Source organism: Alternaria ventricosa, assembly GCF_023758065.1.
Source record: "Alternaria ventricosa strain BMP 2768 chromosome Unknown scaffold_6, whole genome shotgun sequence".
In the NCBI taxonomy this organism is placed as follows: Eukaryota; Fungi; Ascomycota; class Dothideomycetes; order Pleosporales; family Pleosporaceae; genus Alternaria; species Alternaria ventricosa.
The window spans coordinates 509,993-533,203 of NW_026055686.1; the positions used below are offsets into that span (position 1 = coordinate 509,993).

Below are 23,211 nucleotides of genomic sequence, written 5' to 3' on the forward strand. Positions count from 1 at the left end.
ACGATCAGGGATTGTTTTGCGGAGAGCGCTCGGGGGAACACTTTCCGGGGGCTTGGGTTAGCTTCAAGGTTCCCGCATGTCAGGGTCTCAACGGGCATACTCGCGCGTGCAAAAGCGCCGTACCCTGTACAAGAAGATGAACAGGTGCTCTGCAGCCTACAACAGCATGGAAATACAAATATTTGAACGTGTGAGAGCAATGTAGACTTCTCGGTCGCTTACATCTCCAACTGGACAAGGGTGAAATTTCACAAGTTCAAGTCGACCCTCGCAGCCTACAACAGGATGGAATATTAAGAATCATGGTTTCCAGGGGCATCATAGACATCTGGTGTATATGCTTTCACTTCAGTAAGGTAAATATCATTCGTATTTTATGACTAACGCCGTTACCCATGCTGTTCCCATAGCCCTGATGAACGAACGCCGTGTAATGCAAGCCACCTTGCAAGGTCAGGCTTGGGGTATCATGTAATGTCATATCGAGAGGAAGATCGGCCGTGGGATCATTAATTCGCAATCTCTAAAAGCAGTTCCTAGCCGACTATTAGCAGACATCGTTGTAACGTCCACGAATGAAACTCACTCAGCGCTATCCTGTGCGGATCGCCTCAATTTACGGTTATAGAGCTTCTTTTCGTCTGGAGTACCCCAGAACAGCTTCGCAGCCTCGGGATTGACCAGTGTGCGTGGGTCGTATGCAGGTGACTCCTCTTCGATAGCCGCAATGATGGCCTCAATATGTGAGCGCATATCGTCCTTACGGGCGGCATCGTAGCAGAGTATGCCATCCGGCGATACGCGATGGTGGTAGAGAACTGGTGTCTATCAAATTGTTAGCTTGTCTTGGGGAATACGTTACGAGAAAATTCGACAACGGCGCCTCCATATAACAGCCGGGCGGATACATACTAAATATTAGTTAGCGGAAAAGTACTGAATTGTACGGGTGGTGACTACATTACCCTCAAATCTAACACGCGGTAGAACCTCTGGGAACTTGGGGCTAATGTATAGCATAATCCGGAACATGCCGCCGTCGAGGTTCGTCATAGGTCTCCCGAACAGGACAAGCTGCCATACGAATGGGTTCTTATCGACAAGATCAAGATCCAGAGTAACGGCGTCTTGCTTCTTGTACTTCTCGATGATCTGCTCATACTGGCGCTGAAGGTTGTTGGCAATACTCATCTCCTTGCTAACAGCCATCATGCCCTCGGCGGCCCAAGCCTCCATCTCCTTGTTGAGCGTCTCGAAAATCTTGACCAGACGCTCGCGGAGCTGTGTGTACTGAAATGTGCCCTCCATGGCGTTGCCCGGGCCCTCGAACGGCATCTTCTCGAAGCGGTCACCATCCTTGTTCTTCTTCGCTGCCTCGTCCACGCGAGCTAGGTACGATTGGTAGTACCACAGGAAGCGTCGCTTGCAGAGGTCCTTGAAGGGCTCGAATGGCGCGTCGTCCCTGCTCGACTGGTAGTCCTCCTCCGCGTTGTAGACCGTTACGCCAGACCTCCCCCAATTGATGCCCAGGTATTCTTCCAGGCGATCGATGACGGATATGCGCAGCGACTCGTGTCGGATCTTGTCTACGTATGCCTCCTGGTTCTTTTTGTCGTAGTCCGAGTTTGCGTCCTCGAAGCCAGGCTCGTTCTCGTACGGGTTGCTGGACATGAGGCTCTGGATGGAGATAAGGATAGACTCGAGGCCCTGGGCAGACGACCATTCTTCACCACGCTCTCCTCGCCATGTACTGCATTCTGTTAGCGTAGACCTAGGTCGTGCAATCGCAGTCACTTACCCAAGAATCGACAGGCACACCTTACCGCCTGCGTATATATTGGGATTGAATCGCGTACGCCCACCATGGGTAGTTATAGCCGTGACACTCGGGGCCTTAGTTGGGTATTCGCGTGCGAACTTGACAGCGAACTCGAAGAAGCCGAACTCGTAGGGTGTGTCAGGTGGGCCGATGATTAGCGCCCGCACATGGCGCACGTCAATATCGCGGCAGGCAACGGCTATGGAGAGGTCGGAGCCGCGCTGGATCTCGCCGAGTTCGCGGGTGATTCTAAGAATGCTCTGGTTGGACATGATGGTGCGTGGAGGCCTCCCGGCAGCGGTTTGGATAGTTGAGATTCGCGGGGTTGGTGAAGCTCAACGGTCCGCGTTGGCCGGGCTGAGAATATTGAGCGGGTGTGGGTGCAGCGGTGTGGAGTGGGCTTCGAGGGGAAACAGTGGTAGGAGTGAGCGGGCCTCAACCGTGTGAATGGCCAAGCAAACACCGATGTGAGCTGTCAAAGGCGAGTGGGTAGTTGGCTGCGGTGTGAAGCTAGCCCCTCCCAGGGTCCCACAGGGCGGAACGCGAGCCGCAACACCACGCCGCCGAAAGTCGCGATAGTCTGTTCCTTGCGCACCGATTGTCAAGATGTAATAAGCAAGCCAAGTGTGTTCTTAGGTTGTCGGCTAACACTAAAGTGTAGGGTGGTGTTCGCGCTGTTCGTCATCAGCAAGTCTGGCGGTCTCATCTACAATCGCGAGTTCCACGCGGGCATGAGCAAGCTCACCAGCAATGACTACCTCATGCTCGCTGGATCTTTTCATGGGTAATTCGCAATCTTCTGGGCGTATGAACTTCCACTGATGAGCGTCTAGAATGCACGCCATCACAGCGCAGCTCTCTCCAGTCCCACCCGTCCGCGCGCCGCCTCCCTCTACCACCACACCGAATCTCCAGACCTTCCCTGTGCGCGCAACCGGTATCGAGGTCCTCGAAAGCTCCCACTTCCGCATTCAATGTTTCCAAACGCAAACCGGTGTCAAGTTCTTGCTCTTCACTGAGCCCCAACAACCAAACGTGGACACTATGATGAAGAGGATATATGAGTTGTATGCAGATTACGTCATGAAGAATCCATTCTATACCGTTGAGATGCCGATTCGGTGCGAGAAGTTTGATCGCGGGCTGGACAGCTTCGTCAAAGTCAGAGGGGGTTGAGGAGACCGTATTGGGAATATGATACCACGAATTGGAATGAAGAGAAATAGGGCAGGACGCGTATTGAACAGCACGAGGAGCGTTCTACTGCGACATGCATTGCCACTGGCTGTAGTTCCAGAGCACACTAGAGACTCTCGTAACAAAGCTCCAGGGCATCACTCTTGGGTCCGTAACATGTCTGATGGTGTCGGGTTTGGGGACGAAGAGAGACCACCCACTAGGGAAGTCAAGTTGTGAGATGTGCTGTAGAAGATAGTACTGTCTCCAGTACCTATCAATGGAGACTAGTGTTCATTATTTGCTTCGTTTCATCCATGCCATGCGGTAGACGCCAGCTCTAGTCATACAGTAGACGCCGTGAATACTCCTGCTCCATCTTGAAGCATCAAGGCGTTGCTCTTCCTAGCTGCGCTATGTCCGCTTATGCCGTGTCCATCTTGTCTGGGTCGTCGTCCTTCTTGTCCTTGCTGCCGCTTCCACCAGGCTGACCCGAGCTGTCCAGCAGCGGCTGCTTCTCGTCGCCCTCAGCCACCGGCTCGAGCTCCGACTTGCCCTCGGCCGCCTCCTTCGTCTTCTTGTCCTTTTCCTGCCGTGCCTTCTCTTCCTCGAAAGACATCCTCAGCGCCAATGCGAGCTCGGGGTCGACCGATGGATCCACACCGAACTCGAAGTCGTTGCCGCCGGAAGCACCGCCGCCTCCGCCTCCGGAACCGCTGTCTCCACCACCGCTGGATGCACCCTCTCCGCCAACTATAGGTGTGGTGATCAACGAGTCGCTGAGAAGGTTCGCGCTGGGTGGAATGGTGGCAAGGTAGGAGCCTTCGGCGCTTTGTACGTTGTCGCTAAAGGCCTGGAGTTTCCGCGTGGTGTCGTCGCTCAGCTCGCCGAATGCGATGATGTCGATGCTGATACCACTCTTCTTCATCTTCTTTGCCAGCTTGACCAAGTTCTTCTCGTCCTCCTCGATGGGGCTGCAGTTGAACATGACTATCCGCTGCTTCTGCGACTTGTTCTGTCTGTGCTTGAGAGCCAACTGCATGTACTGTTAGTCTGTATCCTACCAGAGGTTCCTGATAACGTACAGCCGCGACGTTGATGCCAGTCACGAAGTGTGAGCTGCCCTTTATCTTTGTCCGGTGCAGACCGTCCAAGACCTTGCCAATGTCCGTTGTCAGGGTCGTGAGGATCTCTGGGGTGTTGCCTCCCATGCTCATGAGACCGACAGATGACTCTGGGTTTGCACCAGTCTTCGCGGAGAAGATCATGTTCACGGCGTCCTGTTGTGCTTCCCATCGCGAGGGTACATAATCGCCATTTCGACTAGCTTCGCTGTTGTCAACGCTGCTGAAGTTAGTATGCGATCGATGTGTGAGTGCATATAGCCTTACACTATCATAGAAGCTTCTAACACCATCTTGAAGGCCGGATGTATGTGGGGTTGAGGTGATTGTTTGGGTAGTTGGTTGGATCGACGGTAACCTTATGATGCTGAGCTCAGGTCGCCGCAGCGGAGGACGGAGGCTGGCCATGGAACCACCGAGATCACGTGCGGTGTGACCGCGTCTGCGGGAGGCCGTGCGCGTGTCGAAGGAGAAATGACTCAGAATGGCATATGCAACCTCAAGCGACTTACTCGTGCAATTGAACATCGAATATTGCGACTCCAATTCTGAAGCGCTGCGCTGCAATTGTTGCTGCGCAGATTGCTATCCTGTACTTTGATGTTCGCTCTGATCTTGCGACCAACCTCGATGTAGCAAGTGTACTGCTTAGGCCATGACGTCGCCCTTGGCGCTGGCGTAAAGGACAGACCTGCGGGCTCCAACGTTCCTTCCTCCAACATCCCACTCTGATTCAGCAGCTGCAACCACCACCACCCGCAACCACATCAAATCTGCTCCAAATCTCTCAAAAGTTGTTGCAAAAGCATCAGAAAGTCTCAATAAGTCACTTATACCACTCAATTCTTCTCCCCAGTATCATCGTCGCGGCTTGCCTCGCGTTGTTTACTGTTCTCCACCACCACAACATTTGGAAGCTGCAACCCTCTTCCACCACCCCCACACCCGAGCCTCTCAAGATCAATATCAGATCTTTGAAAGTCTCAGCAGCTCTTCTTTACTAGCTGGCACTCTCCGGCACTGCACAATAACATCACCGCCATCGACGCGTTACACATCACACAACACGCGATGAACAACATCAAAGACGGCATCACAGCTGAGGCGAAAGCCAACATGCTAGCCAACCTCCAGATCGAGCTCGACTCGCGCAAAGAGAAGCTACGAGCGCAGTGCGACGCGCAGTGTGCCAGCATGCAGTCGCGTCTCGAGCGTCGCGTCAACCGCATCCCGACCGTGACGCGCCAAACCACGCTACTTGATCTCCTCAAGGCATCCGCGCCAGCACAACCAGTCGCGACCGCGACCGCGCCAGCACCTACCAAGACAGCGCCACCCAAGAAGACATCAGCGCCAGCGCCAGCACCTGCCTCCCGCAAGACACGCGCGGCTCCCACAAACTCTATCCCAACAAGCTCCTCCGCCCCCGCGACTTCCTCACCAGACACCAGGCGCGCAAAGCCTGCCGCCAAAGCCAAGCCCACACCGACATACGCGCAGCCAACGAAGACTACACGCGCCAAGAAGCGCAGCAGCGACGAATTGTCTGGTGAGGACAAGGAAAATGCAGACCTGCCTGTGCCAAAGAAGCGCACTAGGGCACCGACTCAGAAATCGGCGCCTGTTGCTGCTGCCCCAACTACGCGCGCAACCCGCGCAGCTTCCCGCACCAAGACCACCACCTCCACACACGTGCTTTCACCAAAGACAAACACGGCCAATGTCCGAAAGCCAGCTGCTCGTAGCGCCCGCCCCAGGTAGCGCCCATAGACGGAATACGACTACTCAGCATTTTTTTCGGCGTTCGATACCCCATTCGTTTTCAGGCGGCGTTAGATGAGATGGAATGATTTTGTTTTGATTGGGGGGAGTTGGTCGTTTTGGTTGCATCCCTCCACCCTGGCTTGACGGCCCTTGAGTTCCAGCCGCCCGAAAGGGCAGGCTCTCAGGGGTTGAAGATAGCCGGGTGGGGGCATACATTGTAGGATTGTCTTGTTGTTGTTTTTGTAATGTTCTTTGTGGAATTGGTCGTTTTTGTAGTTTTGTATAGCATAGAGCTCCACGTAGCCTAGGAATGATGAGTTATGATCTTGATTCTGCACCCAGAAAAATCTGCGTTGAAGAATACGTTACGTTGAGGACCACCTAATTGATGAAGTTCAATACAGTGTATGCGGCAAACCTACTGCAACGCTGTCGTCGCTTGTTGGTGCCTGATGTATACTTGACCTTGGATCCTATGCATTCGGCGATATCTACCACGATGTATGCGGTAACCTAACGTGGATATCTGTATTCATTTGTCACTGCCAGAAGCATACATCAACTCGGACACTATCTAGTTCTTCAAGTTCAACACAACGTATGCGGCAATCATAACTAGCTACTGCTTGTGATCGGGGCTGCCAGAGGTATACTTGACCTTAGATACCATGCATTTGCCGAGATATAACACTGTGTATGCGGCAACTTAACGTTAATTTTAGCGTCTAACAGTGCTGCTAGGGGTGTACATCATCCTAGATACTCTCTATTTGTTGAATTCTGATACTAAGTATGCGGCAATTCGATATGGAAACTGCCGTTGATCGGGGCTGCCAGAAGCATGCATTGCCCTTGATACCGCTCAATCGTTATGATTCAAGGCTTTGTGTGCCGCAGCCCGACATCGATGTTCTCCAAGATCAGTACTGCCAGAAGTATACATCGGCTTGGATATTACGTACTTATCCAAGTTTGATACCGTGTATGCGGCATCATGATTCGGATTCTTGCATGCACTGATTTTGTTCGCAAGAAGTGTTTAGGGGAAGGCGTGTGTCACTTCATAGTTTGAAGCATACATCACCCTGGATACCATCCACTTGTCAAGATTTAGTACTGCGTATGCAGCAACGCTGCACGTATCCTGGCATCGGTCAATGCTACCGACATGGAACGTGAGAAGAAGCCGCACTGCTATCCTCCAGGTTGAGATATACATTGTCTTGGACCTTATCCACTTGTCAAGCTTCAAACTTATGTATACAGTGGCACAGCATGGATTTCGCTATCTATCAATACAACTTACAAGACATGAATTGAAGAAGCCCTATATGCGTTTTCCAGGTTGAAGCATACATGATCTTCATTGCTTTTCACTTTGTGAGAACAAATATCGTGTATGCAGCAACGCCGCCTGAGTATTGTCAGCCTCTAAGCGTACCTCATGGACCAGAACCTACAGTGAAGGACACGTTGGGCATTTTGTCCAAGTTACATCACAAATCGACATGTATACATCTGGGAGACATGTGGATTGACAGGTACAATTCATAGACTCATCTTCACATAGGTATCAAAGCCCCATCAAAATCCACTCTTAATCCCACTTCATAACCGCCTCCTCAACAATCGGCCGAATAACCTTCCTACCCGCACTACTCTTGTGCGTCCACACCATCTGCCTAGGCGCCAACTGATCCGCACGGTGCCACGGCTGAAAATCAATTCCCTCCTCGTTATTCTCCAACGCCTCCTTCACGGTCTTGAAGAGCGAATCGGCTTGGTCCTGGTCGATACGGACGTCATCGCGGACGGTGAGGACGACTTCACGGATCTTCTCCTTCTCGCCGTCTTTGTAGTGCTTCTTGTACTTGTTGAGTGTGATGGAGATGTCGACGCCGGCTTCGGCGGTCCAGGCAGCGTGCACGGCGAACCAGTCTAGGGTGTGTTAGTTGGATTGTACTTCAAGAGAGGGTCAAAGGGAGTCAAGACTTACCAAAGAGTTCCGCAAAGTCCGTCTTGAGAATCTGTTCGTCCATGGAGTACGGAATAGACGCAAAGCCAATGCTTACGGTAGGAGTGCGTGGGGATGGGGTATCAATGATGTCGCCCTTCCAGTCGCGGCGCAACAGGTCGCGCAGACCAAGGTTATCAATGTCCTTTTGTGCCTTGCTGAGCTCGTCGTCGAGATCCTCCATGACGTCTTCGAGGCTATCCTTTTTCCAGTTGCTGCGTGCGAGGACGCGCTTGGAGACTTCGATGTCAGTCTTGGTCGTCTTCTTGCCTGACAAGCCGCCGGAGTCAATGGCAATGGCGCTGAGAACCAGCTCGAGCAGTTCGTGCGGCATATGGTATTCTTCATCTAGCTGTTCGAGCTCATCGAGCATCTGGCGGGCGACGAGTGTGGTGCAGCTTGCTGCTACTTCGAAGACACGGGGTTCGGCATCGGGAGCAGTGCCGCGGTCTTTGTGGTGGTCGAAGATGCTGAGGATCTTTGCCTCGTTCCACTTTCGTAGAGGGCTGCCATGATCGACCAGGACGATGCCCTTGAGCTTCTTGCCCAGAGTCTCGGGGTCCTCAGGCAGTTCGTCTAGCGTCAATAAGTCCTCATGGCCAGGCGTCATCTGCGAATTGTCCAGGGCCAGCCTGTTCTCCGGTCGCAGATCAAGCGCATGCGACGGTGTTTGAAGAAGCGCAATGGCCTTCATAGGCTTGTCGGTATGCTCGGTGGAGTGTTCAAGATGGTAGGCCCAAGTGAGCGCAGCCGTCATGGAGTCCATATCACCGCCCTCATTGCCCATTACCATCGTCCACTCATTCTCCTTGCCGGCCTGCCAGTCTACCAAGAACTCCTTCTTTGTGGCACGGCTCCATTCGCTGAAGTGGCCTACACCAAGAGGTTTGGCGAGATGCTTCGTCGACGCGTCGAGAACAGCTTGTTGCGGCGCGCTGCGCTGCGGCATGGCAGCGACGCGGCAGGCTGCCAGAAAGGCTGGAACAAGGGCGCGGGCCGCTTTCATTTTGGCGAGATGAATGCGATAAGGATGCTATAGGTACAGATTATTGTGGATGTCGGAAGGCATCATGGCTCAGGTACGGATGCGCAGCTGGGATCCACAGCTACGTCAACGCTGGCCTAGGCGCGACCAGCTGGGCCGTGTTTCAGCCCTGTGGCTGTGAGTCCAGACGCCTGCCCTCCAAAACCGGCGTGCAAGCGACATTTGACATTTGTTGAGTTCGACCAGGGTAGCATAACAATAATGCATGTCTCGAAAGCCCACTGTTTCTGTGCACAACTGGCAGAGTCTGCGCAGTGCGAATGATTGCTTCTTGGTGGCTCCCTTGCAGAGACTGTGGCTGCAGCGACAGCGACGTGCAGGGCTCATATGATCAAGCATTGGGCGTTAGCCATGCTTAGTTCATCCTTCTCATGCAGGCGTCAGCAACCCCAGACATCTCTGCAGTTGAAGAAATATGAGGTATGACGTCAGAGCTGATTGCTGGAGGGATGGCATGCAGCCACTCGGATGCTCAACGAAGCCGCCCTAGCCGAAGCACTACCACGCGGCTGGTTGGCAACCCGCGCGTGCAAGGAAAGCTTGACTGTGTTTTCCAAGACCCCTCTCACGCTCCTATTCCTCAAACCCGTTATTATCGCCGTGCCAACGCGCCGCTTTCCTATCACGGCGCGCTCCTAACCCGGTTCTCACGACGGATTGCGGAGACAGGCTGCTGACTGAACAATGAACTAATTCCGTCGGTCGCGGCCGGATCGCTCGCTGCACGCTTAGCAAGACACTACTTGACCCCAACGCCGCACTCTCGCCCAAACTGCTTCCTTTCCTGGGGCTTTCTCGTCGCAACCGCTGCAATTATGGATCAAGGCCCACACGAGCAGGGACGACCGTTGGCGTCGTCGTCAACTTCGACCACCACTACCTCTGGCCCCTACACTACCACCACCACGACATCCACCACACCCGGACAGGGCACGAATGTGCAACACTTTGGACCGCAGTCGACTACTATCACACACCCTGCCGTCACCACAACGACCCACGTGCCGTCTACACAATCCTCTCAACCACACGCCCCTACCTCGAATCCTATCCAGCGCTTGCGCAGTTCGTCGATCCGTATAAGAAGACCTTCACATCAGCCGAGCGTAAATACTCCCCAACCCACGCCTGACCCAGCGCCAGTACCGGGGTCCGACAGCACATGGCAAGCCGGCCGAAGACGAAGTAGTTCTGAACCGCGCCCACCTCCAGCAGCCATGGTCGCCGACGATGGCCTAAGACGCCAATTGACTGGTCCACATCTACAGCCTCTATATGAAGATGGCACGGCGACAGCAAACCCTGCTGTCGGCAACGGCCCGCCAACTGCCAGCAACGCGCGAAGAGGGATGACTCGTCAGTCTTCCGCTTTCCACATGCGGCGGCATCAGAAGGACCCAAACCAGAACATGATGGGCAACAATGTTGTCGATGTGCTTGACGTCATCGGTGAGTAACCCTAGAGTATTCCACATTGGGGTATCAGCTAACAAAGTCTAGACCCCGAGATATCTGCCCTCACTACACTGAATAACGTTCAGAACTCGCTCTTCTTGCCCAATCTACCCTGGCTCTATAATCGCCAGCCCACATACGATCTTGGGCAGACTACATCAGACTCCTCGGACGAAGAGATGGGCACAGCTAGAGGTGCCAGACGTCAGGAAGATCAACTCCCTGAGATGACACAACAAGGCGAAGTGGAACAAGCCGCACGCGGAGGCCGCGGAGAATTGCGAAGAAATAACACTATCGACTCAAACCTTTCGACCCTAGAAGAAGGTGCCGGTCATCACTACGCTGTACTTCCACATGGTGCTTCATTAACAGGATGGACCGACGAAGAGAAGGAGGCTCTGGACGACCACGTACGACATCTTCTCCACTCTCGACGCGCAAGATTCAAGCGGAGTATGAAGGGTTTCGGACGTTATGTTCGCAACCCCCTTGGATTCCTCGTCACTCTGTACTTCTTCCTTATCACCTTCTGGGGAGCAGCATGGGTACTCTTCCTTATCGGCTGGATTTACGTCGGTGATCGTCAGGCATACTTTGTCGAGATTGCTGACCAGGTCCTTACTGCCTTGTTCTGTGTTGTTGGAATCACCATGTTCCCCTTCCGCATCGTCGACACATACCATATGGCTTTCGTCGCTTACTACGCGCACAAGACCTGGCGGCTACGCAAAGAACGAGGACTACAAGAGTTGAAAGACCACAACGAACTACCGACCATGCCGCGATCGAACGCTTGGGAGACAGGCGAAGCAGAACAGGAAGGCGTAGAGGCCCCCGTTCTCACTGCTGAAGAGCAGAAGAAACTCGAGCACCACCAAGGCAAGCTGGAGAAGTCACATACCTTCTACCGACCCCACGAGACATACACTCACCACGCCTTTTCCATCCGCCTCCTCATCACCATCATCGTCCTTCTCGACTTCCACTCCATGTTCCAATGCGCACTGGGAGGTACTACCTGGGGTATCTACTACAAAGACCGCCCCAAGGAAGTCACCGCCATCATCCTAAGTTGCAGTCTAACATGCAACATCACCGCGGGTATCATCATTGGCCGTGGTGACAAGCGCAGTCGTAAGAAGCTCGTCGTGGAGCAAATCCTCCGTCAAGAAATGACCGAAGAAGCGCTCAAGAAACTACGAAAAGAACGCGGCATCAAGGCCAAGGGTCTTATGACGAAGAAGCAGAAGAAACAAGTGCAAAAGGAAACGATCGGTGAACCCAAGAACCCGTTGGATACAATTTTGCATCGTGGATAGTGTAATGTTTTTATCTCTTTCTCCCTTGAAAGGGTTCCTACTTTGATGATGGTTAGATTGTATATTTTAATTATACCCTTCTGGCGTCTTGCGATCGCCTTTTTTCTTCGCATATGATTCGGCATCAACTAGTTAATGTCATGATGTGATCTGTCCTATCGATCTTTCCATACTGTGATCCTCACCTTTATATTCCTCCAACAAGTCTAGTAAGGAGACCATGTATATGAATCACACTACCATCCCAAGTCAAGACAACATGACTCCCTCTCGGCCCTAGATAATTCTCCTAGAAAACACTGTAGCCTGCAGATCAACATCGATCACCACAAGCAGATAGATATATACCCGAAGTCCCCATCTCCCCACCCCAAACTTACCACCCCACCGTCACCAGCCACACCTGGTCTACGGAAACCTCCCTTTCCCCTAGCCGTCACGCCCACTGCCACTTCAGGGCTTCGGCATTGCCTACCGACTGCGCACTAACATTAGTCAGTCTAGTCTCAAACCATAATTTATCTCGCGGCTAACTGACACATATGCACTCAGCAGCTACAAGTTACAAGTCATGTCAAGTCATGTCCATAGAGACACTCCACATGGCAGAACTGCACTCCACATCCCGAAACCCACGTGCGGCGCAGTTATGAACCTCGTGTCGAAGTGCACTCCACCTGCTCCTTCCATCGAATGCCAACCCCCCGCCAATGTCAAACTCACCGAGAAACCAAGAGAATGACCACGCCGCGCCACGCCACGCCGCCACGCCCAAACATTGCAAGTTGCAAAATATCTAGTGTATGTACGTGGCTGTGTTGATGCAGACCTAAACTTTGTGGTAGTTGACAAACAAGCGAAAGCGAAGTTAGTCAAGCTTATGTTGAAGAACAGCATGGCGCGCAAAGATAAAGGGGATGACGGGGGATCGGGGAATATTGACGATGTACGAGTCATTAGTACAGCGGCAAACAGTCTTCCGTCGCCTGTCATACCAACACATCATCGAAACAACGACAGCACCATCACTGAAACTTAACTGCAGTACGTCAGGCAGCCACGCTTATACACGCCGGCAGGATCCGGCGAGAGGCGTTTGTGACGACCCGGGAATTTGGGATCTCCAATACACTCCATCAACATCAGTGCAAGCGCAAAGAGCAACAACGAGAGAGGGTGTGTGGGTATAGTTCGGTCGCGCAAACCTGCAGCGACGATCCATGTTTAAGAATTTGTGGTAGGTCCCCCGCTAATAGCTGTTAATGCATGTTTGAGAGACATGGTCCTCCTTGGTTGCAGATACATGTCCACGTGTAGAACGATGGCGGGGACGGGGACCAAAGTCCCGGGTTACATGCAGTGATGAAGCCAAATCCGACTGAAAGACTGATTAATCGCTGGGGAATGACCCAAAGCCCAACCGTACGCCTGTCATGGCCGAAAATCCCACTCTTGGAGCTGACATGCACCGATTTAGTGATCCATGACATATACTTTTTTTCCCGACCTTTCTCCGAGAAGCTTTCCTTGCCCTCTCACTCCAAAGGTGTAAGCCGCTCCATAAAACGCCATCCTACAATCCGGTAGGTGAACAAAGGAAAGACCCTCTAGGGGTGTCGAGTATGCCGATGATGTCGCATAGGATCGTGTCATAATACATTCGATGCTGAAAGGTCGTGAAACAAACCCGGTAGATAATTGAAACCGTTGTTGGTGGGACAGCTAGTCCTAGGTCCGAACAAAGTCGGCTAAACCGTGTACCTGTCCGTCGGTGTAGAAGTGATAACAGAAAACGCTTAATGTGAGGCAGAAAACAGACCCAGAAATACAGTCCAGTGAAGGTGAAGGCTCGAGTGACTTGAGCAGCCGCGTTGCTCATGCAAGACGACAGTGATGTGAAGAAGGGTTGCTTCAACGGTGAGGGTGCTCGTAGGGCCGCATACCGCCAAACTCGACGCCTTGCATCGGTCCCTGCATGGAGCCTCCATGCGGCGGTTGTCCCCACTGAGCCTGCGATGGTGGTGGTTGTTGCGAGAGCCCCTGCTGCTGTTGTTGCTGTTGCTGTAATGGCGGAAGCACGTTGGTTCCGGATGCGGGAGTTGCAGGTTGTCCTTGTGCAAACTGGCCTGTCATACTTCCGTAGACATGAGAGTTGGACGGATCGACGCGACGAAGAGCGTTCCACACGGCGTTCAATTCAGCTCGGAGAAGCTCGTTCTCCTCTTGAGCTCGACGACAATATTCTGCATCAGGTCGCAAGCGGCTGATCTCTTCGCGAGCGCTTTGATGTGCGCGGCTCAAGCTCGTGACGTATTCAATAGCTAAAGACACGTTAGGCAAACATATGCAGCGATGCATGAGTGAACTTACCCTTGGTGAGAATCTCCCACTTGGATGACTTGCTGCCTGGGCTGTTGGGTAGGATGCCATTAAGATCGTCGAACAGGTTCTTCATCTCACTACGACGCTTCCTCTCTGCCATCTTGTGGCTGACGCGAAGCTCAGGGGTCCTGCTATAACTCCCACTGCCAGGCGCAAGCGGGTTGGTGGGATCAACATTCTGCAGGCTAGTCACGCTGCGATGTTGCATAGAGTGATGATGAGTGCTAGGGATGTCTGAACTAGTCAGTACGTCTGATGAAGGATGAGAGTAGGGAGGCGTGCCATCATTCAGTCGTTGTTGACCGGGTGGTAGCTTGGAGTCTGTGGTGAAGATGCTGCTGTTGACCGACGTCGCGAAGCTACCTTGACGCGAAGGGGCGTTGGATCGGTCTACGCTAGACTCGCCGCTACTAGACGTCCTCTTCTCTTCGTGGTCGTAATCATCTGCGGGAAACGCCCAAGCAAAACCCTTAGTCGGAGCCGCCGCCATGGGGTCCGGCATGCCAGACACGCTTCTGGGGTTGGGATTGATTACCGGGGCACGTCGAGGGGGATGGTTGGCACGCGGAGCAGCACGGTTGGGCGACAGAGGAGAAGTGCCGTTAGGGCGCGCGTCAGGATTTGTGATGCCGCGTTGCTGCTGGAGGTTCGAGACAAGCGAGACTCGAGACGCATTTTGGCTCTCGTATGGTGACTGCGGGTGGATGGATAGATGCCCCATGGTAGCGTTCATCCGACTGTCTACACTGCTGCGTCGAGAGTCGAAGTGAGAGCCGGCATCGATACTGAGCCTGCTGTCGAACCCTTGGTTGAGCGGCGGCAGAACACCATGCTGCTACTATGTTAGACAAGTTTATTGAAAAGAATACAATGGCATACCTGAGACGTCTGGGAGAGGCCAGATGGATACCTAGCCGATGATGGCGTCTCGGGTATCGAACTTCTTGATGGGGAATCATCGGAAGGGTTGAGCAGTGTTTGCACGTGTAGTCCCAAGGACTGGGACACAGTGGATGAATCTACAAGGCGTGTTAGCAACGTGCATAATGATGGGTATCGTGAGAACTCACGTTTGCTTTGGGCAAGTGACCAATTGCCTGAGTCGCGAACCTCGCGTGCTTCTGAGTGCTGCCTGGGTTGTGCCGGAGTCGGCTCAGCCGTGGGTAGACGGTTAGTGAGTGAGGACAACGGCGGCAGAGACTGCTGGCCCTGGGTGATGTTGTTCTGCATATTGTTCTGCGACATGTTTCCGTGCGGTGTCGTACGCTGAGAAACAAAGTTCATCGATATGGAGGCGGCGCACGAGGTACTTTATGGAAAGGTCGTGCGTGCCCGCCGTTAGTGGTAGCGAGAGGAGATTGAGCTCGTGATGATGACCACACTCGAACGGATGAGATAGTGGAGCCAGTGAGGCGCGGAATAATGACGTTTACCAGAGCAAGTGATTTTGGTCACTTCCGGCAATCGTAGATGGGCCAGGTGGGAAAGATGGAGAAGTAAGAGTAAAAGAGGGCCGAGCGGGAAGGAAAGCTTGGGCAAGGGTAGTGGCCGGGGCGTGGAGTGGAAGAGGGATGCAGGGCGTGGTAAGGGTAACGGGCAGCGAGGCCGCACGGGATATGGTTCGTTCCTCCCTGAAAGTAAAGATGGCAGTTGGGTGAAGTGGGGCACGACGAATGGAGCGCCAAGACCGTCCCAACTCTAATGGCAAGCGCAAGGTAACGATCCACGCCGATTACCGCGAGAAGGGCAGGAGCGATGACCGTGTCTTGCAGAAGTGGCAGCTGCGAGGATGCCCGGCGTCAATGACTTCTTTTGGCGGTACGAGTCGAGGCAAAAGCAAACAAGGTTCCTGGCAGAAAATCCGCGAGAGCTGGAGATGCGGCTGCCGTGCTCTCCCTAGTCGGCGGATGCTGCAGCAGGGACAATACAAAGGTGCCTTTTCCCAGGCCAGATGGGACACGGCGTCCAGAGGGCGGGATCTGGAATTGACACGACGAAGGCGCCCTAAAAGACGAGTGCACGACGTGGGCGTCGAGCGAGGCGTGGTGGAGAGAATTGGCCAGCTGGGGCGGCTCTGGGGCGTGGTGGGTCGAGATGGTAGCAGTTGACACGGCGACGAGGACAAAGTCGAGAGCCTCTGGTTTGCGCGCGTGGGGAAGGAGAGCAGCAGTCAGCAGACTACCGGGTCGAGTACATGTCCTGGGGCGGAGGGCAGCAAGGAGCACAACAAAGCAGCGGGCAGCCGGCGGTCTAGCCGTAGGGACGTCGTACGACGTTGGGAAGGGACCTCTGGAAAGTGGAGGAGGTGCGGCGCAACAGAAAGCTAGAGGCGACGGTTGAGTCTTGACGAGTCGCAAGGGCAGCCAGGGAGCCAGCCAATTAATGGATATGGTGGTGCCCAGAGGTGAGCCGGCCGCACGTGGGAAATCGTTCAATCGAGGCCTCGTGTATCTTAAGCTGCCCGTCTAGCGGCGGCTAGCTGCACTTAATATGGGCTCCCTGCCTCCGCGCGCGAACTGGTGCACTTGTCATATGGCGGTGCCCATGCCAGCAATTCCCTCTGCCACCGACCCGCGAGGGGTCACTCCGCCCGGCTGTGGCAGCAGGAGGTTCGTCCCGCTCCAGCGTGCAGAGCAGACGCATGCGCAGGCACGGCATCCTGAACCCCTCGAGAAGCAGACACGGGCTGCGAGCATGGCAGGGCCTTGTAGTTTGTCGTCACTTTAGCCAAACCCGTGTTGCTATCCCGCCGCCCGCTGTACCGCCACGAGGTCACTAGCCCTCCACGCCTGCTACCCAACCGGCCAAAGCGCCGAGCAAAAGCAAATTCTGCGACGCTGTCCTCCTGCGCCGATCCCTCATGGCCGCCTGCAGCGCGCGCATCCTTCTGTAGCCTGCATTCGCTGCCGGCATGCAGTAGTCGCCTTAGCCCGTGCCCACGCCAAATAACATGGCAATACTTGGCCGGCTAGCGCTGTACAAGACCACGGTACAGAACGACTACTGAACATATCCACACTTCGCTTCTCCGGGGCCACCGACACTGCCACCATGGTCGCGCTGTTCCGATGGAATGCACTGATGCACTGGCACTGAGCTTCACAAGTCTGCAGGGCACGGCGCTCCCGAACCCTGCTTCCCGCATGGCAATCATCCCGCTCCATTAACCAGTCCTCCTGGCCCGACTTCTGCCAGAACTCCCGCCGTCCATAGCCTCTTTTGCCCTGCCAATTATCCTCCGCGGTCACACAAGCGCTGTGCCTCCTCTGTACCCTTGGTAATAAACCCACCCCTTGCTCCTGTCCACTTTTACTCCATCGCTCCTTGGTCGACATGGCAGATCGTCCGTAACCGTTACGTTCATCCCTACTTCTGCTTCTTGGAACCTGCAATGCACATGATGCTGAACCCTTGGAACCTGCATCCATCGACCAGGTTACACTGGACACCATGTGAGCATCGACATCGAACGCATCCTTGACGACCAGCCTCTGTACAGCTATCTTCCATCGATTATTGTTGAACTGTGAGTTCCATGTTCTTTGTAGCCGCCATTGGAAGCCCTGAACCATATCAGCGACTCAACTCGTCACAGTAATGACCAATATCATTCACGGCTCTATGATCACCTACCAGGACCGCGGTGTTGTCTTAGACAAAGGATCACATCGGCGTATTCATCGGGGCACACGATCGGCTAACCTACTTGGAATGTGTCTGCCTAGAACGACTATGACCGTAGAAACTGGACTGCGAACGGCAACTGCTGCCGAAACGTGTCCATCATTACGCATCCCTTGGATCAGTATCACTCAGTCGGTCCAAGCCGGTCAAGCTACTCTACACCACATGGCGACATCGCCGCCTCCTCGCACTGTACTCGGTCTGGCGGTGCTACCACACGCAGACCCGCCGACCAGGTTCACAACGTAACGGTCTTGTGTCAGGTGCCAGTGCATGTTTGGTCCTCTCGTGTTATGATTGAGCAACAGTGGCTGAGGAGCCGACTCCGGATTCCAATGAACCCACGGTCAAGCCAACCGTAATTCAAGTTTGCAGAACTTACCATTCACCACGTTCAGGGCCGTCGGCTTGTGAGCTCAACAACATGGGTGTTCGTCTGTTTCCATGGTTCAACTCTGCATCGAAAGATCTGGAAGGCTTAGTTGTGGTCACGACATTACTAGGCTGTAAGAGATATAAGGCTTACACGCTGTTGTGCCTGCAGCGTATATGGCACGCTTTTGGGGCAGTGCCCGAGCAGTGGTTTCCATGTTTCTATGAGTGTGGCTCGGACCAGGAACGAACGGTTTTTTGTGCTCTCAAAGAACATACATGATTCAAATCTCGTGTCTGTCAATGTCGTTGTTCGATCCAAGCCACCGATAGACATGCATCATCGAACGCGCGTGCCTCTACGTTGCACAGGCGCAACACGTTATCAGCACGCCGATTACATCCAGAAGCAGGCTTGAAGGACAGATGTTGTACTCGGACGCGTCAACCTGCCAGCAGCTGGTATCCGTTGCTAAGTGGAACTGTTGGGGCGCGGACCGTAACACAATGCAGGACTACCCCAGGTGGGCCGTTACGCGCTCAAAGTCTATCGGCAGACAAGACCAGTCGGTAAGGCTCCCGTGCCTCCCTTGCAGTACATCATTAGGCGGATATTGCAGTGACATGCTCCGATGATCTGAGGTTTGGTGACATTCCGGCTGCAAGGCCCCTGAAGCTCGGCAGCACAGCAGCGGTCGCGTACCTGGAGGCAATATAGTTGTAATTGCCGGATCCGAACGGCGCTGCAACGGTTACTCGTAGATTGCAGTTACACTGAAGGCTCATCTCGGTCATGACTACCGGAGCAGTATGGTTGTTGAACGGAGGTTTACCTCGAAGTAGTGCAACTACCAGCGCAAGCATTTCGCCTCGGTACCAACCGAAGCCTCAGATGACTGTCCCTCGATCGATTCGGGTGGCATTGGGTAGCAAAAATGCCTCAGGCACGATTACCGTACGATGTTGGCACGAGACGTGTAAACCTCGAAGACTCAGCGCAGCACCCAAGGTATTCCAACGTGCCTGGCCTCGCGATTTGCTGCCGACCCGACGGTACGGATACGCTACGAAGATGACGGTCATTACAGACAGGAATCGGCCCGTTCATCCATGGGACATGTCAAGCGCCTGCCTGATCAAGGTGCTAGCTGCGCCGCGGCTTCGCCACACGACAGGGATGCGCAGATGCGGGCGATGCGAAGCGACAACCATCACGTGAAGATCGTCACGATGCAGATAGCGCTGCGGGGCAAAGCTTGGTTCGCAACACGAAAAGCACGCGTGAGTTGTGAGCAGGCACCATGGACGCCACTGCCGTATCCGCCGTGTCTGTTGATGGTGAGCATGTTGAACGTGAGGACGCTGTGCCATCGCATGTTTTCCCTTTCCTCAGGCTCCCACGAGAGCTGCGGGATCAAGTACGCATCGCAGCCGCCACTCCGCTGGATTTAAGGCTGACGGCAATATAGATATATGACTATACTTTCGCTGCGCAGGAGTTCAGCGTCGACCGAGCCATTGAGCGGCGTCACCTGAAATATTTCAAGCCCAGTGCTGCTGCCATCCTCCTCATAACCCGCCACCAATACTTCCTTCTCAACCGCCAAGTCGCCCGTGAAGCCCTCGAGATACTCTTCAAGAACCATACTGTCTACCTCAGCTGCGGACCATTTGTTCTGAAAGCACTGCTAGAGAAGATTGAAGAACCCAATGGTCCCGGCAGACAGTGGCTGAAATGGCTGAAGAAGATAGAGCTAGATTGGGAAAAACTGCCCAACCTGCAACACTACCCACCTGACCGCGAAGAAGGAAGGGACGTGTGGTACTGGGAGCATGACCAAGAGGAAATTGACGTCGACTATATCCGAGGCGCCTACTACAGCGGCCACTACGACGAGTACGACCACGAAGGCAGATCCTACGACGACAACCTGTACGACGCCTCCAACGCATCGCTATACCCATCCTTCCGCCAACCGCCGACCACACAACCCCTCAACGCAAACGACCCCTTCGGCTTCTCAAACCACTACCCCTTCGCCGACCCAACGCTCGACCCCGTCCGCGAAGCCTCCGCCGCAGACATAGCCACGAAACTCGACCTCCTCGTCTCCATGGAAGTCACACCCCTCTTCACATACCTCGCCTCGCCTGCGTTCAACCTCAGCAGCATAACACTTCCTTTACGATTCATATCCCGGGGCTCACACCAGAGTCGCAGCGTCTCGCGACCAGGCTTCGCTTTACCGCTTAAGATACGGTACTGGGTTCAAGTCTGCGTGCACGCCTTACTTATGCTCACTTCTGCGCACGAGAGCGGTACGTCGTCGTCAACACCGTTACAGGAAGTGCGTGTCAAGTACGCGCCAGTCGATATCTGGGCGTCTATGGAACCGACCGACGACTTGCGCCGTATTGTGAAAGAGGGGGTCTGGTTCGATAATCCAGAGGAAGGACAGGAGGTAGAGAGGGAAGGAGAGGGCGAAGCGTTCCGTGCTGTGTGGGAGGGCATGCGAGCGAGGACTTCGTATGAAGAGCGGAAGAGGTTGGGGAGGAGATGGGGGTTGAAGGCTGCCATTACGTTTGATCCTTGGGATGGGGATATGGATAAGGGGAGGGTGGGGGATGAAGTTGAGATTGTCTTTACAAGAAATGAGGATACGGCTTCTATATCTTGAGGGTACATTATTGTTATGAGTATGATCTGCTCTCTCGACCCGGGCGATTGGACAAAGATAAGACGAGCCAGCTACTCAAGGGTGGGATGTACGATGATCAGAATATTCAACTTGTCGAGACGCTTGTCTGTGGTTGAATCGGAATGGTGACTACGTCAGATCACAATTTGACGACAATGATTCAGTGAAAAGTCTCTTTATTCTTACATGCCTTGTCTGATATCAAAGGTCTGGTCACCATGCTACAGCATAAGCCCTCATAGCCAGTCGTCCACGCCAATGTCCATCCAACCTATCGTCATACCAAATGCCCTTTACAAGCAAAATGACACTTGAGAGAACAGACAGAAGCGGCGGTATGAGAAGATGACAAGAATACACGAGCCAACAACGACCTGATACACAAACGCAGCGCTGGAACACCAGTCGAGTATCTGCACTCCTCAAAACCTCAACAGCCGCTCATCAGCAGGTACTGTAAACGACAGCCGTGGGTTGTGCGGTTGAGACGCCGCCTAAAAGTCCCAGAACGATTTGTCCGCACCCTTCCTACCACCCATGCCGTCACCTTCGGTCTTGATACCAGCACCATTGTTGTTCTCCTTCTTAACAGGGCTCTCTTCGAAGAGAGACCACGCAGCCTCTGTGCCCTTGCGCCCACCCATGCCATTACCCGCAATGTTTATGCCGCGGTTCTCTGGCGAGTCAGCGTGCGTGCCCCAGTGTGTCTTCATGGAGTTGCGCGTCTGCGTCTTGGACTGCGTTACATCGTTCAGGGCGCGCCTTGCGTCGCTGTTGTCGCCGCTGGTCTCGTCTGTCTTGTCCGTGACGTGGTCTTCGTAGAGGCCCTGGCCTTTGTTGCTGCGTCCGCCCTTAGTGGGTGCGGCTTTGCGCTGGCCTTCGGGTGTGCCCTCGTCGACAAAGTCGAAGTGGGCGTCTTGGTCTGGGCGCGCCTTGTGCACGATGGGGCGGCGGACGGGGGAGGTGTCCTGTGGTGGGTATATGTTAGCAGGGGTTCAGCTGGGTAGCAAGAGACAGAGATGTAGCAACCTCCGCCTCTGGCTGATAGTGTTCACCAACCTCATCGTCGCTCCAGCCAAAGTGACGAACGGCATTGGGAAGCGTCTTGGGCTTTGACTTGTTCGGCGTGGCGAAGTCGTCAAAGTCCCAGTGGGCGTCGTTCCTGTTGCGGTTCTGGTCGTGCTTGGATGGTCGCGCAGTGTCTCGTACCTTGGGTGTCTCCTCGCCTTCGCCAAACGTGAAGTGGTCGTACTTCTTGGAACTCGTCTTGATGCTCATCGGGGCGACTGGGTGCTCGTCTTCTTCCTCCTCGAACAATCGGTTGGCCTTGAAGTTCTTTCCGCTGCCTGCTTTGGCTGGGATGCGCTGGGGCGAAGGAGACGGTGAGTCGCCCCCTGCGCCAGCGAACAGCTCAGAGTACTCGCGTGGAGGCGGCTTCGCAGACTGCGCGCGGGGCGCGGCCGGCCCAGAGCTGCGCGACTCCCGCTCCTCAGTGTCAACCTCGCGAGGCGCAAACAGGGCGAGCGATGCGTGCGGGTCGTTCATGGCATTGTTCGTTGATCCCCTCGAACGGGAGCTGATGGACACCTCATCTGCGCCTCGTGAAGCTGAGGTTGAGGGCCGGGACGATGCGCTCGACTCGGTCTGTGCAGCTGCCGCGTTGGATGTGATGAGGCGGATCTGTTCGCTGCTGTCGCGGATGGGCCAGTTGCGAGAGCGCGCACCAATGACGTCGATCTGCTTGAGCAGAGAGCCCTGGTCCCAGTACTGGCGGATCTGTGTAATCTTGCCCGACTTGTCAAAGTGGACCATGTGCACCTGTCAGTGTCAGTAAACGCGTGGAGAAGGCACGCACCCTATCCAAGACGAAACCGAACAGGTCTGCAGACTACATTGTGGTAGAATACACAAAGCAGAAGACTGAGAGTCAATGTAGGCTTCAGATGTTCAATTTCCCTTTTGAGTGAGGTGGGAGGACGTGGATTGAGTCAGGCACATACCATAGGGAACGTCACAGTTCGGTCGGTGACGAAATTGTCATCCAGGCCTGGCAGGTATGCGCCGCCGCCGTTGACGAACTCGATAGTCGTCTCAACGTCGATACTCAGGCCGTTGCCGCCCTCAATCGCGTTGAGCACCTTCTCTTTGGTCTTCTTTAGGAGCTTCTCCTGAACAGACAGGTGCTTGATGATGGCAGTCGCGTCGTTGATGCTGGTCGTGGTGGTGACATAGTGGAGCGAGGCATTGTCCGCCAGCGCGCCCGAAGAGGGCGTCGCCAGGAACCTGGTGTATGTGTCGCGGAGCGTCATAACGCCTTGAATAGTAGTAGCTGTTTAGCTAATTGCTGTTGTGCGT

The 23,211-nt window shown here is 54.2% G+C and overlaps 9 protein-coding genes across 9 annotated transcripts; 4 read left to right on the forward strand and 5 right to left on the reverse strand.

Annotated features, from left to right (window-relative positions):
- Nucleotides 1–582: 582 nt before the first annotated feature.
- J4E93_004256 (uncharacterized protein) lies at nt 583–2,091 on the reverse strand (the record flags this gene model as incomplete). The annotated part of the gene is made up of 3 exons (XM_049342184.1): nt 583–825; nt 961–1,750; nt 1,799–2,091. The coding sequence occupies 3 exons, from the start codon at nt 2,089–2,091 to the stop codon at nt 583–585; spliced, it is 1,326 nt and encodes a 441-aa protein (XP_049200336.1).
- Nucleotides 2,092–2,266: 175 nt separating this feature from the next.
- On the forward strand, nt 2,267–2,995 carry J4E93_004257 (uncharacterized protein; the record flags this gene model as incomplete). Its single annotated transcript, XM_049342185.1, has 3 exons — nt 2,267–2,286; nt 2,481–2,603; nt 2,653–2,995. 3 exons carry the CDS (start codon nt 2,267–2,269, stop codon nt 2,993–2,995), a joined length of 486 nt encoding a protein of 161 aa, XP_049200337.1.
- Nucleotides 2,996–3,419: 424 nt separating this feature from the next.
- J4E93_004258 (uncharacterized protein) lies at nt 3,420–4,412 on the reverse strand (the record flags this gene model as incomplete). The annotated part of the gene is made up of 3 exons (XM_049342186.1): nt 3,420–4,031; nt 4,081–4,339; nt 4,387–4,412. 3 exons carry the CDS (start codon nt 4,410–4,412, stop codon nt 3,420–3,422), a joined length of 897 nt encoding a protein of 298 aa, XP_049200338.1.
- Nucleotides 4,413–5,190: 778 nt separating this feature from the next.
- On the forward strand, nt 5,191–5,880 carry J4E93_004259 (uncharacterized protein; the record flags this gene model as incomplete). The annotated part of the gene is made up of 1 exon (XM_049342187.1): nt 5,191–5,880. The coding sequence occupies one exon, from the start codon at nt 5,191–5,193 to the stop codon at nt 5,878–5,880; it is 690 nt and encodes a 229-aa protein (XP_049200339.1).
- A 1,600-nt stretch (nt 5,881–7,480) lies between these two features.
- On the reverse strand, nt 7,481–8,903 carry J4E93_004260 (uncharacterized protein; the record flags this gene model as incomplete). The annotated part of the gene is made up of 2 exons (XM_049342188.1): nt 7,481–7,821; nt 7,880–8,903. The coding sequence occupies 2 exons, from the start codon at nt 8,901–8,903 to the stop codon at nt 7,481–7,483; spliced, it is 1,365 nt and encodes a 454-aa protein (XP_049200340.1).
- A 1,256-nt stretch (nt 8,904–10,159) lies between these two features.
- J4E93_004261 (uncharacterized protein) lies at nt 10,160–11,719 on the forward strand (the record flags this gene model as incomplete). The annotated part of the gene is made up of 2 exons (XM_049342189.1): nt 10,160–10,391; nt 10,443–11,719. The coding sequence occupies 2 exons, from the start codon at nt 10,160–10,162 to the stop codon at nt 11,717–11,719; spliced, it is 1,509 nt and encodes a 502-aa protein (XP_049200341.1).
- Nucleotides 11,720–13,630: 1,911 nt separating this feature from the next.
- Nucleotides 13,631–15,346, reverse strand: J4E93_004262 (uncharacterized protein; the record flags this gene model as incomplete). The annotated part of the gene is made up of 4 exons (XM_049342190.1): nt 13,631–14,040; nt 14,090–14,933; nt 14,981–15,120; nt 15,172–15,346. The coding sequence occupies 4 exons, from the start codon at nt 15,344–15,346 to the stop codon at nt 13,631–13,633; spliced, it is 1,569 nt and encodes a 522-aa protein (XP_049200342.1).
- A 4,112-nt stretch (nt 15,347–19,458) lies between these two features.
- On the forward strand, nt 19,459–20,835 carry J4E93_004263 (uncharacterized protein; the record flags this gene model as incomplete). Its single annotated transcript, XM_049342191.1, has 2 exons — nt 19,459–19,575; nt 19,627–20,835. 2 exons carry the CDS (start codon nt 19,459–19,461, stop codon nt 20,833–20,835), a joined length of 1,326 nt encoding a protein of 441 aa, XP_049200343.1.
- A 515-nt stretch (nt 20,836–21,350) lies between these two features.
- On the reverse strand, nt 21,351–23,165 carry J4E93_004264 (uncharacterized protein; the record flags this gene model as incomplete). The annotated part of the gene is made up of 3 exons (XM_049342192.1): nt 21,351–21,824; nt 21,886–22,674; nt 22,857–23,165. The coding sequence occupies 3 exons, from the start codon at nt 23,163–23,165 to the stop codon at nt 21,351–21,353; spliced, it is 1,572 nt and encodes a 523-aa protein (XP_049200344.1).
- Nucleotides 23,166–23,211: the final 46 nt, after the last annotated feature.